General features: G+C 39.4%; 1 protein-coding gene across 1 annotated transcript in view; it reads left to right on the top strand.

Moving 5' to 3' along the window:
* Window positions 1-14,688, top strand: part of Elmod1 (ELMO domain containing 1) — a 35,551-nt gene extending 20,863 nt beyond the window's left edge. Inside the window, exons 6-10 of the mRNA XM_051197483.1 lie at window positions 216-349; window positions 1,628-1,696; window positions 4,667-4,717; window positions 5,856-5,989; window positions 13,634-14,688. Of these exons, the coding sequence (XP_051053440.1) occupies window positions 216-349; window positions 1,628-1,696; window positions 4,667-4,717; window positions 5,856-5,989; window positions 13,634-13,806 (561 nt within the window). The 3' untranslated portion in view covers window positions 13,807-14,688. The remainder of the gene's footprint in view (window positions 1-215; window positions 350-1,627; window positions 1,697-4,666; window positions 4,718-5,855; window positions 5,990-13,633) is intronic.
* Window positions 14,689-16,869: the final 2,181 nt, after the last annotated feature.

Here is a 16,869-nt window from a genome sequence, read left to right as displayed (position 1 = left end):
TCTTGTTCTTATTATGAAATAACATTTTTGCCTATTTATTGTCCAACCCTGGAAGATGTTCGGTCACCTTTAAGAGCTGCTATTGTAATATATGTGCATATACTCACCTTTGCAAATCCTCTTGTCAAAAAACAGCTCATAGCATCTGCACCGCTAAGACAGGGCACTTGTGTGCACACATCCAAAAGTGGCTCTCTTTTTTTTCCCCACTGCAGCTATGGGAGTTCCTGAAGCCCAACACACCACTGGAATCTCGGATTTCTAAGCAGTGGTGTGAGATTGGTTTCCAAGGTGATGATCCAAAGACGGATTTTCGAGGAATGGGTCTCCTGGGACTTTATAATTTACAGTGAGTAAAATAAAGAATAGTTGGGCATTGGAGCAACGCGCTGGTCTGCTGGTATTGGAATGGCGAAGAAGCATTATCACTTTCAGAAGTCATTCCCAAAGATGCCAGGATCCTCTAAAGATGATTCAGATCCTCTAAGAGGAAACTCAGGTTCATACAAACTTGCCAGCACCTTGCTTATATTTCAACAGACTTCATAAAAATATTTTAAACCAGCTCTTAGCTATGTCTTCTTATTATGAAAAACTTCAAGTATTTGCAAAATACTTACTCATATTGATGATCTGGATTCAGAAATTGCAACATTATTTTTAGACAAAAAAAGTTAATGAACCTGGGTTTGAGCCCAGGAACCTATATAGTGAAAAGTGAGAACTGACTCCGCTAAGTTGTCCTCTGACTTCCACATGTTCACACCCACATGTCCACATCCACATGTGCATACACGTGTGCATATCCACATATTCACAGCCACATGTTCACAGCCACATACTCATATCCACATGTTCACACCCACATGTGCACAGACACACAAAATAAACAAACAAATCTAAAGGAGCTGTTTTGAATTTTTCTGTACCCCCCTTAGATTTATGTAATAAAATATATAGCTATACATTAGTAATTTTGGTTTTATAATACAATTTTATCATTGCCCCGCAAAATGTTCTTTATAAAGTACTTTTGAGGTTGTGTAGTTTTTATGTTTATTATGTTCATTGACAGATCCCCCCAAGGCAGAAATTTCATTTTGTTAACATCCCTAAGTTCTATGAGATGTTTTCTAATCATCATGAATTCAAATACAGCATGATTACTTTCTAAGAAAGATGCATTTGATCTGGGCATTGTGGTTCATACCTGTAATCCTAACTCTCGGGAGATAGAAGCAAGAGGATCAGGACTCATCCTTGACTGTATAACCGGGTCAATGCTAACCTGAGCTGCAGAGTACTGTCTCGGAGGGAACAAACAGGAAGACAGGAAGGGGAGGAGGGGAGGGGAGGGAGTTCCCTCTCTCTTTTGCCATGTTGCTTCTCTCAGACTTCTGGTTCTAGGGGTCTTCAATCTCTGAGACACCCACCCCCAATGCTTGACTATATACTTGACTCTCTGAGCAGTAACGAAGTTTACAATTAAGTTTTCAAGTCTGCTGGCTCTGGAAGAGTGGTGACTTCATGCCAGTGTCTACCTCTGGATGCCCGGTGGCCTCCCACCAAATGAGGGTGGCTGTCTTGCAGACAATACAATCATGGTGTTCTTTCCCTCTGCCTGTAGATATTTCGCAGAACGGGATGCCACAGTGGCTCAGCAGGTCCTCTCCGACTCTCTTCATCCAAAATGCAGGTAATTGTTTCAAATAAAAAATGGGTTAGTGGTTTTTGCATCAGTAAATATCGTTTCCCACATGGACCTGTAGAGAAATGTTGTCAGGAGAGCCTGCTCACTGGGGGTCGAGTGGAAAGTGTGCTCACTAGACCTTTTGACAGATGCTAAACAGGAAGGTTAGCACTTCAGATACTCATTTCAGGACGTAGAAGGTAGACTGGAGTCCTTCAAGCAAGATGTATGTCAAGAGTGTCTAGGAAAATTGAAAGGTGAGCATGGAGGAACGGATATGGAGAAAAGAATTCAAAGACAAGGGGATGTGTTGTGGCATAAGGGAGAGCGGAAGTCAAAGCCCCACAGAGAAAGCTGGACTTTCCAAGACTTTTTGTTTTAAAGTTCAATGCTGTACTTGCATTTACTTGATTTCTTTCCTTTGACTAAACACATGAAGGGATGTCACTAAAGAAGAAATAAGGTATTTTTCTTTGCTTTTGTGTTTTGTTGTTTTTATTCTGTTTTAGAATGAGTAGATTTGTATAAAACACTTTCAAAGGCAAACATTCACCAGCTTTTAATCTGCTAAGGATGGTTACTTGTGGGATACATTTTTAGTAACGAAAAGAAAAATTATTCTAAGCTAATGAAAGGGTCAAGTAGCCAGAAATACACCCAGTTTTAGGGACATTTAATCCCTTCCTCTAAAGAGGTGACCATCTCACACACATGACCAAATCCCCTCCAGGACATTTTATTTGGGAATTTTCTTGCATAGTGAAAATTTGGTCTTCGATTAGTAATTTTTTTTTTTTTTTGGAAACACAGTCTCAGTACTTAGCCATGGATAGCCTGGAGCTCACTCTGTAGACCAGGCTGGCCTCAAACTCACAGAGATCCACCTGCCTCTGCTCCCTAGAGCTGGGATTAAAAGCATGTCCCACCACTTCTGTCCTTGATCAATGTATTTCTAATTTGATCATTATAAATAGTAGTTAATGTGTGAGTTAGTGGCTTTTCTGAGAATTCCTTCTGTTTTACGGTCCTGGCCCCATTAGATTTTTTTTCTGTTTTGTCCTCCACCTAATAGCACTTAGTTGTTACTGGCTAAGTAAACCTAAAGTTTTATTACATCAGTCTTAAAATTCAGGAACCGGTTGGCTTGGGTTTACTTCACTGATGTTACTACTATCCTCTTCCTAGCTCCATTTGGCTAAGGTTCATTAAATTACATTACTTTCCCAAACTTACATTTGTAGTCTTTTATGAGATTAAAAATTTATCTTCTTGACTTTTATTTATTTCAAGAAAAACATTAAAATCATCTAGCTGTTTCTTGATAGATTGCAGGTTCAACCTCAAGCTACTTTGGCTTTTAAATGTATCTTCTGGATTGCATGGCTCTACATTATGGAGCCTCTGAACTTCCTCTAATCAAAGATGACTGAGAGTCTGTGTTTCCAAGTAGTGTTTCCTACATCAGAACCGGGATTCATGGATTCTCTGTGATCCTGGGGAAGTAACAATAAGCTTAAAATAGTTTTTGAATGACCATTGAAGGGAGATTAATTTTGTCAGTGAGTCATCCTCAAACAAAGAGAGGGTAGAGAGAGGTTCTGCAGTTGTGGCTCCTTTATTGGTTCTCAGAGAGAGAGATTGAGAGATTGAGGACAACTCTTAAGGAGAGTGGCCTTCATATGTGTGCTGTGAGGAACCTAGTTTATCCCCCAAGCTACAATCTAGTCAAAGAGAAAGAAGCTTGTGTATTCATTGCTTCAAAGTGATGTTGAAGGTCGCCAAGTATGAATCAAAATGTCTTGAAAATGCTAATCTATTTCTTACATGATTGTCTGAAAGAGGTATATTTTGACCAGTTATGGTATCATCATAGCTTCTATCAGACACTACACATTTCAAAAATTCAACAGTGAGACATGAGCATATGTACTAAGGACATGTTCCCAGCTGTCCTTCAGCAAGCATGATGCATTGTTGCCTTGTGACCATTCATAGGGTCCTGAAGAAACTTGAGGGACAAAAGTAGATGCAACTTTAAGAGGAGAAAGGTGCTTCTTCACTCTTGCTTGTTTACTTGGGGGCCATCTTAAAAGTTATTAAATGAGTGGAAGCTACTGGGCCTTTTATTAAATTTCAAACACAAAGATTTCATTTAACAAATATAGACACAAGAAGTCAACAAATATAGACATACTGTGGACTTTTCAAAGCTTTGTTGAAGATAAAATGAACAAAATCTTTAAATTCCACATGCAATTCAATTCATTTTGAAGATGAATCTTGTAGAGGCAAAACTCTCTTGGTGCCTCTTTAGTTTACTTTGTTGTTAGGAAATTATAAAAATAGATGGAATATTTTACCATGAATTCCAGTAGGTACTTGGCATCATAGCCAGTCATTCACAGAGTACAAAGCACATTTGTGTATTCAATGTGTACCATGTTTCTGTGATTGTGTGCTGTGGTAGTACATGAGTGTTTGTAGTGTGTCATTTGCCATCTGTTCTAGAAAATTCTCCTTTTTCCTGCTTAGATGGATTTAAACTTGGATGTAGCTCCAATGCAAAAGTTTGTTTGTTTTTGAGACAAGGTCTTACTGTGTAGCCCAGGCTGACCTAAAACTCAAAATCTTCCTGCATTGGCTTATGTTAATTAACACTGTTACTATCTAACACTAATCAGCTTGGATATATCCAAGCTGATTTATATATATATATAAATTTATATATATATTGTTGCTACTATATATATATATATATAGTAGCAACAATACAAGTGGGGATGATGGAATTCCAGGTGTGTGCCATCATGCTTATGCTCCTTCCTTTGGCAGTAATATATCCATACTGACTAGTGTGATAATAGAGTTAAATGTATCTCTACATGTAGTTAATGATTTAATATAAGCATACAAAGAGAGCAGGAACAAGTTAAATGTTAGATATTCATTTATTTATTTATTCATTCTTTCTGTCAGCAAATTCAGCAAAGCAGAATGGGAAAAGAAAAGGATGGATAAAGCAATCGGGTAAGTGTGGGGTCATACATGAGGACTCTCAGCCATGACTCAGGGATGGCAAAACTGTGTTTGATTCCCAGAACCCACATAGCTCACAACCATCTGTAACTCCAGAGTTCCAGGAGATTCAACACCCCTTTCTTGTCTCAATGGGTACCAGGAACTCACATAGTACAAAGATATACATGCAGATAAAACACCAATACTCATAAAATAAGGAAATAAAATTTAAAAATTGTTTTGAATTTTTACATTAGATACTTGACAGGTATCTAGCAGGTAAAGGAACTTGCCACCAAGCCCAATGACCTGAGTTTAATCCTCAGAACCTATATGTAGAAGGAAAGAATGCTCCAATTGTCTCTTGACCTCTACACACACATGCTGAGGCACATGCACACACACAAATAAACAAATTAATATGTTCTTAATTGCCTATTCCATTCAGAAATATTACTATGCTGGGTTTACAAGAATAGGGAGAATTTAAGAATTCTGTTCTCTTTTCCGTAGAAGAGGGACATAAAATACTTTGTGGTAATACCTTAAGCCTTTCTCACATAAAATTCAAATGTAGAAAATGCAAGAATGTATCCCAGAAGTCAGTCCATCAGCCCATCCTATCAACTTTGCACACCCACAGTAAGGACTCATAGCTTTTCATTCTAGCTGTTCTCCATGCACACATCTCCATCTATGCTAAATCTAGGTTTGTTCTACACATGTGTCTTGCTTTAAAGTCTCTAAGAATGCAATTTCAGTTAGCTATAAATGTACCATAATTTAGTTAACACAAAAATTACCATAATTAATTTCTATAGGAATCTTTATAGCATATTTGAATGGTTTCTACTTGACATGAAAAATAATGCTGTAGCAAATATTCTCATCTATAAAAAACTGGTCCACTTCAGACACTGACCTACAGTATGTTTGGAAATGGAGTTACCAAGTCTGAAGTCTCTCAGGTCTCTCAGCATGTGTTATCAAAACCTTGTGGCAGAGTTAGAGGACAAGACATTGATAGGGTAGAGGTGGATAGCTGGCTTGCCACCCTGGTGGTTTAATAGGAATTTAGGGCTCAGGTTTTTGAAGTGCTTATATCCCATAATGCAACGCTATTGGTTTTTGTGGGTCCTACCTGCAGGTACTCCTTTGCAATTGTGGGCATCAACATCACTGATCTGGCATATAATCTGCTTGTGAGTGGTGCTCTGAAAACTCATTTCTACAACATCGCCCCGGAAGCACCAACGCTGTCTCACTTCCAACAAACATTCTGTAAGTGCCCTGCTGTTTAATGATCAGTATGGGTTTCTATAGAGCAGACAAGGGTCAACACTAAGAAATCACTGTGATGGAGCTATGTTGGGCCCTTGGAAAGAGTTTCTTTGGGTTTAACTTCACTGTCTGATTATTTTATCATTTAAACACTTACACTTATATTTCTGGGCTTCATGGATTTTTCTTTTTCTCATCTCCTATGTGATATGCAATGTGTCAACCTCAGATATGATTTTGTCTGTCTCTTTCTGATCTAGCACAGTTTAACACTGAAGAATACTAATCTAAAGACAGCCTGAGCTGACCGCCAGGTTTGACAGAAATGAAATTCACTAGAAGATTAGAAAGTAAGGTTGAAAGTCTTGCCTAGAAAGCAAATCAAAAAGGTATTTATGAAAAATAAAAAATAAAGCTTGAAACGTGAAAAGGCCATTGAGGGAAGTCTCCTACCTGAATGGGGAGGGAGCTTGTCACAAAAAGGAGAAATTCAGGGAAAGGAAACAAATCTATAAATCAAGGGGGAAAAAAATCAGGCCACCAAGATGACTCTGTGGTGACACTGACTGCTAAGCTTGAAGATGTGAATTTGAATTTGATCCCTAAGACCTACATGATGTGATGGAAGTGAGGACCGACTCCTACAAGTTGTCCTCTGACCTCTTCACACATGCTTTCTCTGTGTGTGTGTGGGGGGGGCTAATAAATAAGTAAATAAATAATGTGATAAAATTTTAGGCCTAAAGAACATATTTTCATATTTTAAATTCCAAGCACTCACATAACAGATAAAAATCTACCAAACCAAGGTCTACATCACTGTGAGATACTATGACAATATGAAGAGACGATTCTGAAAATTTCCAAAACTTTGTTACTCAAAAGCTTTGGAATCAAGACTACACTAGGTTTCTCAGAAACAGCCTTTTATTAAAAAAAATGGATAATGACAACAAAACTTTGGATGGCATAAAGGAAATATGATGTAAAAGCTCAAATTATATTATTCCCAGTCTAACTTATCAATTGAGTATTGAGTATCAAAGTAGGACAGACTTTTTCATATATATATATATATATATATATATACATATATATATATATATATATATATATATATAGTCTTAAATTTTACTTCCCCATAACTTGATAAGGAAACTCCTGAAAAATATGATGTTTCTACAAAATAAGAGAGTAATTCCAGGAAGGGTAAATAAACCCAGGCAACAGGAAGTCTTTCCAGGAAGAGAGTGAAGGGAATCCTCAGGTGAAGGAAAGGGGCCCTCCCAAGGTGGACCCCAAACAATAGGCTGAACAGATCTGGATCTTGACCAAGCTCTGGAACTGAGCAAATGTCTACCAAATTTGAACACATCAAGAGTGCATTTGGCCCCTTTAAGGACAGTGGTCTGTGGTTAAATTAAATGGAAAACTAAGTAAATGAACAAAGTAGGCAGCTGGTCCAGGTTAAAAACAGTAAGGAATCGAGTATGGCTGGGTCTGCAAACAGGGGCTAAACCTGTATCTTCTGCAAATAGAGGTTTAAAAAACAATCCAGAAAAGGAATGCAGAGTGTGTGGTGGGGCTGTAGAGTTTGGCAGTCAGAAGGCTTAGCCGGAGTGAGTATAGAGCATGGATTAGGATAGGAGAGGCTACCACATTCATGGTTCTTCGTTTTCCATCAAAATATGTGAAACTATCTGACTCCAAACGATGCAAGTATAACTGGCAAAAATGAGGAGGACATTTAAAGAAGTGTTTATAGTGTGTTAGTGGAAAAATCTGACATCTATAGCTCCCGTTTTGACCAATGGGTGACTATAGTCACTCCTGTAACAACTCTATCCCCAAAACATATTTCTGGGGTTTTACTGAAGATCGGGGTCTATACTGAGGAAGACTGGCATCGGAACACATAAGTACAACATACTCAGAAGTAAACATACTGTTTTAAAATGCTGCAAAAGCATATGGCCGTCATCACCCACTGAGTCTGAAGCAGAGAGAGAGCTCCCTGAAGCAAATGCCATTTCCAGAGAGAACCCAAGGCTGGGTGGCAGAAGGTGGAGGAGTGGGGGCTGAGTGACCCAGCCAGCAAAGTGGAAAGGACACAGGCCACAAGACAGGAGTGTACAGCAGATCCCAACAGTATAACACAGAGGGTATGATTGATTGGATATGATACAAGAAACTTACGAAGAGAATTTGGAATGGACCCTAAAGATCTTGGAGCCTTGTTAGAGAGCACAAGCATAACTAATAACAAATAAATTCTCTTGCCCTATGTTTTTGTTAGCCTTTCATACATTGCCCTGTTCTATAGGTTCCATCTTTCTTGGAGAAAATCAGGAAAGCTCTTGTAAGGTAAAATAGACTGAGTTTAATTTGAGGCAAATTGAAGGTAAATTCCTTTGGGGAAATCCATTTGGAGCCACAAATTGGACATTCCTATGAGAAGCCTTGGGGCTCTGAAGGGTTAGAAGGGCTCTGCCTACAGACTTTTAATTCATCTGCTTGGAATTAAAAATCAGAAACATGCAGCAAATGACATCTCCTAGGAAAGAATCAAAGTTAAAAGCAAGAATTGGCATGTAAGAGTAGGAGGAGATGTTTCGTTCATTGCTATATGCTCAGCCTAGTAGAGTGTTTAGTAACTCTGTATTGGATGGGTGGATGGATGGATGGGTGGGTGGGTGGGTGGGTGGATGACAGATAAGATAATGCAATATTGAAGGATTTTTTTTTAGTTTTATCCAGTTGATAGGTTTTTCAGAAGAGTCCTAGTCCAGATAAGTAAGCATGAAGCAGGATATCTTATTTTCCAAGACATTCCTTGGGTTTCAGAAAGAGCAACAATCACCAATGGATTAGGTTATGGTCAGAGAGACTGGGTGTCTTTAGAAGAGGTAAATTGTACCCCAGATTCATTGTTCCTCCACTGGGCATGGTCACTTCTGCAGTCTCCTCTGTAATATTCTTGCAATTATCTGTGTCCTTGCATATGCCTCTGCTCTCTACTAACAGGATGCAGTGAAGCAAAACCAAATCATATTTGAGCAGCAATAAATATGCAGCAGGCTTCAGATGGCAAGCCAAATTAGTATTCAAAACAAGTATTTCATTTAGAGAAAAGGAAATAAGAATGTAATGGCTCTATCTTCCTGACTTTACAGTCTTAGTCAGTGAAGGCTGCACTGCCAAGGCACCGTGTTGCAAAAATGCCATCCAATCTAAAGCTCCACTGAACACACAACACAACAGTAATGGGGTAAGGTTAGGTGTAGTGAGCAGAGAAAAAGACAAGTGTAGAAAAGGGGGCAGATTATCTGTTCTTTGACCTTCAAGACAGAGAAATTTTAACACAGAAATAAGCACCAGAGGCAGCAACTTGCAGCAACAATTGGAAGGTGCCTGTGTCAGCCCTGGCTTCCAAACTGTGTGAATGTGCACTGTTCAAGCCCCCTGGCTGAACCCAGTGTCCACATCTGTAAGGTGGAGAAATATAATCTGCTTGGCTACAGTGCTTGGAAATGAATGAAATTGAAGACTAGAGGCAATAGATTGACTCCATTTTCTCCCTCCCCTTGCCACACTACTTTGTTAGCTTCCTCGGCTAACAAGTCATTGTGAAATTGAATACCCACCTTTCCAAGAGACAGAGAATTAGGAAATGTGAGAACTCTGCCTTTTTCTCCATCCTCAGTGCCTAACAGTGTATCTGTTACACATATAATTGGTAGATGCGTTGAGCAGGTAACTGGCCAAATGAATATTTGAATGCTGTGCTATAATACATAAATGAGTGGAGCTTTATGATTATAATATCTACTTTGGAAGCCAGGTTACTATTTCTGTATTTTCATTGAATCATGCTATGTGGTCTCTAGTCATTTTCCCAATAAGATAGGGAGGGTCCCAAGGTGTAGGATTTGCAATTTACATTTGTACGTATCAAGGAAGTATTATGAAAATGGTGTCAGATTATGAGGGACCATCATCCTCCAAGATGGTAATCTATAGTTGTCTGTACAATAGAAAAATGAGGGAAACAACTGTGTCTGAGATAACCTAGAACTCTGTAATGTTACATCCCCTTAAGAGTGAGATGCCAGGGTGTCTGCATATTGTAGAAAAGTGGGCATCTTTATGTATAGTACAGAAAGATAAATTGTTCATTAAAAGGAAACAAAGATGCTACATAATCTGATTTGGTAGTTCACAGCATACCCATGCATCAAATTATCAGATTGTACCACATAAATACAGCCAAAAATCAAATTTAAAAAAAAAATGGTTTCCATACTACCTGCTTTATCAATGTCAATGGGAAGTAAGCTAAGGAGATAACTAATGAGATGGATGCATCATGGATGATTGTAACTCATATTAGAAATCTGACTCTCCTTGCCAAACAACTCAAGTATGTTTCTTTGAGCTCAATGACCACTTGGAACTTGTATTTGTGTTTTATATATTAAGAAAAGAAGAAACTATGAATTCTCATTCATTTCTTTTGTAACCATATCAGTTGAAACATTCCTATGAGACCTGGAGGGATGTAAAAAGATGGAGTCTTCCAGATCTTAGGTTTTAAACTTCAATGTTAGAGATTCATCTGGCTGAATCTGGGTGGATCTGCATAGCTAACAAATTACCCCAGGCTATTCCAGAGATATCTTAGGAGCTTTTCCACTCTCTGAAATGGACAGAGGATTGAGTTCTAGTGAATAAGAGGCAGGGATCAGAAGAAACAGTGCTGTCATCAAGTATTGAAACAACTAGAAGGACAAAGAGATGCCATCACTCACCACACATGAGCTATGATGGGGAGGCCAGCGGCTTAACCTGGAGAGGAGATGAGTGCTGGGCATGAAGCACACTGCAAGTCTCAGAGAAGAACTATATCTGTTCCATGAAGTACAGGCCCACAGCTTTCTGCCCAGGAACCTTCTAAGAATCTTGAGCTGAAGCAGGATTATAAATTAAAGACTAGCCAGGACTCCATACTAAGGCTTTTTTAAAAATGCATAACAAAAAAAAATCATTCCTTCATCTGTGTAACTGTCAATGTTGTTCCTAGAGATGCCCAAGCCTGGAATCAGCCTTGAACCCCCCCTCAGGGAATCCAAGGGCCAGATGAGTGGAAACAGAGAAGACAGCTCCTGGGGTGATGGTGGACCTGACTTGCAGTTTTCCTGGTAGTCAGCTTTTGTGTAGCCTCAAGGCCAGCTGGGCAAGGGGAGTAAATGCCTCCATCATAAATGATCAGAAGCAGTCTTGCCCATTGCTCTGAAAGAAATGGGACAGCGATGGGGATGGGTTCACCTAGTAGAGTGCTCTCCTAGCACACAAAGGCCCTAAGTTTGATCCCTAATAACACATAAACCAGGTGTGGAATGCACTGGGAGGTGGAGGCAGAAGAATCAGACAGGTGTTCAAAGATCTCTGCAGCATAGTGAGTTCAAGACAAGACTGGATTGCAAGAAATCTTGTCAAAAGAAAGAAAAAGAGAAGAAATGGAACAGAATAGACAACCCAAAACAAATGCAAAATAATTGTTCCCTCAACCTTTTCTCCTAGGCTTGAGTGACTGAATTCTTAAAAATATATGAGTGTGCCTGTACATGCAATGAGAGGAGTAATGAGACGGGTGCATTGTGTGAATGTGTCACCATCAAACAATGTATGTTGGGGAAGGACACCTCCAATACTGCATTACAGTAAAATATGAATGCAATGCTTTAAAACTGCTTGTAGATTGTGTTGAAACTATTTCCATACATTGTTAGTTACCAGAGGAAAGGCTGTTGGTTTTGCTTAGTTGTTCAATTGAGTAGGCTTGTTCTCTGTTCTCATCTTGTGCCCCCCTGCTCACTCCTCCTAGATTCTCTTTATACATGAAAGGAAGAGAGCTGAGAGCCCAACCAGGGTCCTCTCCAGCATTCTGTCTGTGTTTTCTTATACCCCCTAAAGTTAGAACAAAGAACTTGAATTGTGTTCACTTTTTCCTTTTCCCTTAAACTAGGATTTTCTTTTCCTAATGTATAGGGAGGGATGCAATTGCATTGGGGTTTACTACATACAAATATATAATATTGCCTTTTAAAGGAAGCATTCACATTTCAATTCTTTTAGATGTGCACAAAAACAAACAATGGAGTTGAAGGAAGGGGCAAAATGGGGAAGAAAAAAAATAAACAGATTCTTGCTTCAAATACTTAACATTCATTCCAAAACAATGTCCACTCCAGAGTGTTCATATATAACATCTTTGAAACACAAAAGCATTTGAATATGTAATTGTGCTTTGGAAATAAGTATTATTATCAATTTCATGAATCTTGATCACGAGTCTGTGTAGCTTAGACTTGATTTATAGTTCTTATTGTCTTATAATAGATGGTCAAATGCATTTGTTTGATGTGTCAAGGTAATTTGAATTTTTAGTTAAAGTGAATATTGAGAGGGAAAAAAAGATAGAGTGGAGTAACTTTGAAAGACTGGATCATTGTATAATTTAGTTGGGAGGGAAGGATGAAGGAGTCACTGCTGGCCTTTTAGAGTAAGTTCTGGGTGTAGGAGGGATGGGAAGATGGCTCACTGGGCAAGGTACTTGCCTTGCAAGTACAAGGGCCAGTGCTCAGGTCCTCAGAACTCATTTAAATACCAAGCAGGCATGATAACCCATCATCTGCAGTCCCAGTACTCAGGAGGCATAGAGGAGGGATCCTCAGAACAGACTAGCTAGCTAGACTAGCTGAAATGGCAAGCTCTGAGCTCAAGTGAGACACTCCACCTTGATATATAAGATGGAGAGAAGGCCCCTATTGTTACCCCTTGGCCTCTACAAACATTTACACCCACACACCTAAAAACAAACATGCATGAATAAATGTAATTTTATGAATTTGAAGATATTTTGAAATATTTGAACATAAAGGCATGTGGTACACACTTTAATCTCAGTGCCTGGGAGGCAGAGGCAGTTATATATCTGTGAATTGAAGCCAGCCTGCTCTACGGAGCAAGTTCCAGGCCAGCAAGGGCTACATAGAGAGACCTTGCCTCAATAGAAAGAAAGGAAAGAAGGATAGAATGAGGGAAGGGAGGAACAAATGAGCGAATGAACAAAAATCAAAGCTGAGCTGGAGAGACTGGTCAGTGGTTAAGACCTCTGACTGCTTCCTCTTCCAGAGGCTCCAGACTTTGATTTCCAGCACCCATATAGCAGCTCACAACTGTAACTCCAGTTCCAGGAGATCCAGTGCCCTCTTCTGACCTCCAAGGGACACCTCAGAATGTGGTGCACAGACACACATACGTAACAGGCAAACACTCATAAACATAAAAAAATTTTAATAAGAATATGTTCCCACTGTGATTCGTGTTCAAGAGGTGACAGAATAGAATCTATTTGCTCCCCTGCTTTGTGGAACTGGAAATGTCTCTAACACTCGCTGCAGAAGGAAAAAAAGCAACATAGGCAGCTTGGTAGCTTCGACTCCACTGGTTATACCAAACCTTGGTGTGAACTTCCTGTGAACTCCTCGGAGACTGTGGCCTTGCTCTAACTCACCCGTGGTGGTTTGCAATGTGGCTAGGGGCCATTCTCTTGCAGTCTTCTCACTGTCTTGTCCCTAACAGGCTATCTGATGCATGAGTTTCACAAGTTTTGGATTGAGGAGGACCCCATGGACATAATGGAATTTAACCGTGTGCGGGAGAAATTCCGCAAGAGGATCATAAAGCAGCTGCAGAACCCAGACATGGCGCTGTGCCCGCATTTCGCTGCATCTGAGGGTTTGATCAACATGTAGTGTCCATGCCTGTTCCAATGGACCCCAAGAACACTGCCTCATCGTTGTCTTCGATCTCTGCTTAGGTGACAGCTCACACGCCGAATGCACATAGTGATCATACGTGTATATATATATGCATGCCTTTTGGTACAGTATTTTCATCTCTTGGTCATAATTCCAAGATTCCCCCAAATACCACTATTTCTGGAGTATCTACCTTCCAGTGACTGCTCATATTGTGGCATTATGCAGTGTTAGCATCTGTCCTTGACACCCAGGTATGGAGAAAGTTTTCTATTTTTTTAGATTTTTTCCCTCCCCCTCATCATTCAATATTAAAAATGTGTAATAATTCTCTAGCTATAATTTGTATGTAAGAGATTTAACTGAGCCTCATTCTGTGTTCATATTTATTAAAATGTTTCATGAGGACTGCTGCTAGCTTCTCAAGCCAGGTTCATGCTTGGACCTCATTCTGGTAAAGTATAAGACTTTAAAATAATACAGACAGACACATGATAAGCCAAAATCATCCTGCACATATAACTGCACTTCACAAAAAATGTAACAAGGCTATAAGAAATCAGCTTAAATAGGAGCCATCCTTATGAGAAATCCTGCAGACCTGTAGCCTAACTTAACCACAGTTGCAACTGTGCCGTAGTCATCAGGATAGAAATGTGTTTTATTTCCACCACTTCAAGGCTTGGATGTCTAAGTATGTGTATGATGCTTGGAGCCCCAGAAAAGAAGCCATATCTTTCCAAGACTGTGAAGGGTTTTTCACTGCCTGTCCCTTGCTAAACCCAGAGTTGGCCCTCAGCACTACCCCAAACTGAGCATAGGGGATTGAGGGCTGACTGGTTTGTTTTCTATGTTGAGGGGCAATATTTTAAAAAAATAAATAAATTTACAAGAAAATGTATTATAACACAGGAACCTGAGCAATGATACCATGCACTATTTCTTGAAATTAGCATACTCACAACAGTGGAAGAAGGTGCTTGGAAGAAGAAAAACAAAATCATCCTCAAACTGCTAAGAATCATCTTCTTTAAAATGTGATTTAGTTTGGAATTATGATTGTAGTCTGTTGAATAGTATTTACCATGGTATTTCATAACCATGGTATTTTATACTTTGGGACTATCGATTTTAGTATTACTAGATGTTTGTGTAATCACTTGCTTACTTAAATGAATTTTGAGTACTGTCTGTCGGTATATGAATAAATTACATATCATTCTACAATAATGAAGAGTGGGGTTCATTCAAATGTCTTTGTGCCCAATAGGTCTTGAGATATGCAAATATGTGAGTGGATGGAATATCAGAGACAAACAACTGGTATAAATTACTGTTTTGCAGAGTAGCCAGGTGTAATTTAGGGTGTGCTATGGCTGAGAGATTTCCTTAAGCATGAGGTCTGACCATGCTATAACGAGTAAGCGTTTTTAAGAAAAAAAATATTAATTTTTGACAGAATTTCACTATGTAACCCTGCCTGACCTGGAATTCAGTCATCATGCCTTGCCTTCTTACCCTTTCTTCATTACTTCCTATAAAATCTGCCTTGATTATTGCAAGACATCTGAGTATTAAAAACTCTTGACTACCTATTGTTGCTTGGTAGGATGTCTCTAGTCTAGGATTGCCATCTTTCTCTTCTTCAGTCCTGGAGCCAGATGGTAGGGTTTCCACCGCCTCTCCTTCCACCTGTGCCCTTTGTTAGACAGTGGGAAGAGAAGAGTCAGTGAATGCTTAATGCATACCAAGAACAATGTTTCCAGAAGTGAGAGTTACAAGCCAAGGTAAGGGTCTCTCTTGAGCACACAGTACTTGCACCTGTAGATGCAGGTATGGTTCCGCAGGCAGGGCAGACTGTACCAACTACATGTGCATGATGCCTTTTCCTATTAACTGTTGTCCTACATCAACAATGCAGCGTGATGGCATGTGGTGCTTGGCTGCTCAGGTAGAGACAGTCCACGTTACCAAGCTAGAACATTCCGCTCCCAGCTCCCTGGATGCTTTTGGTAGTATCTAAACATAGAGGTATGGTTTTAGGATAAACAGTTGTCACCAGCTCTTTCAAGGTATTATTAGCCTTCTTATTCACACCTCATTGTAGGAGATGCACTCTACCCAGTAACACAGAGCGAGGTGAGAAAAAAAAAAGGAGGTTTCAAAAGCATCAAAGACATGTGATGTATGCTATGTGTGTATGTGGTTCCCTAGGGTATTTTTAGCTTGCCTCATATTTATTCCATTGAGCAAAGGTTGACCACAAAAAATGTAAATTGTGTAGCACAGTTCCTTCATGTTTTCCAAAACACTACTTGATATATGATTTTTAAAACATTTCCAGTTTGCACTACAGGGAAAGAAATAAAAAATACTCTTTGAAGCATCATTTCTGAAATGAGACTTCGGCTGAATTTGCCTTCTCACAGTTCTTGTTGTTGCTGCAAGTGAAAAACTTTTGCCTGGTAATCCATCCTATTTGTAAAGAAGCCTAGATAGCCGCCATTCCAAAATCAGGAAGGGATGGCTTTATAATACATCTTTCAAATCAGGGAATGTTTGAGAGAGAGAGAGAGACAGAGACAGAGACAGATGGAGAGAGGCAGAGAGAGAGAGGATGTTGTTGAATTCTTTTATGCAACAGATAAAAACAAAGGCAGTCTAGGGAAACAGAGATATTATGACTGAGGTAAACCAAAAGACAGATATAAATAAGAATTGTCTGCTCATAACTCAATGTTGCAGACACAAGTGCATCTCTTTGCTTTCTTACTCTAGCAGTAGTGCATCATGGGATCCTGTCATAAATACCGTGTATCCATCAGAGGTATGGATCTTGTCTGAGTTGAGAATTTCTGCAAAGACTGAGCCTAAAATGTGATGGGGAAATTCCATGGGCACAATCTATACTGATCTGCAAACATAGGAGGTCAGGTCCAGACTGAATGGTAGTGGAGATCAGACCAGAGTTGGAGGAGCATGAGTAAGGGAAATAGAGGGTGCCAGAGAAGAGAGGAAGAGGACAGAAAAAAATGGAAAGCAGAAATTCTTAGTTCA

This window comes from Phodopus roborovskii, unplaced genomic scaffold (genome assembly GCF_943737965.1).
Source record: "Phodopus roborovskii unplaced genomic scaffold, PHOROB, whole genome shotgun sequence".
Classification (NCBI taxonomy): Eukaryota; Metazoa; Chordata; class Mammalia; order Rodentia; family Cricetidae; genus Phodopus; species Phodopus roborovskii.
The sequence above is the reverse complement of the archived record's forward strand: the minus strand, read 5'-3'. Positions and strand labels throughout refer to the sequence as shown.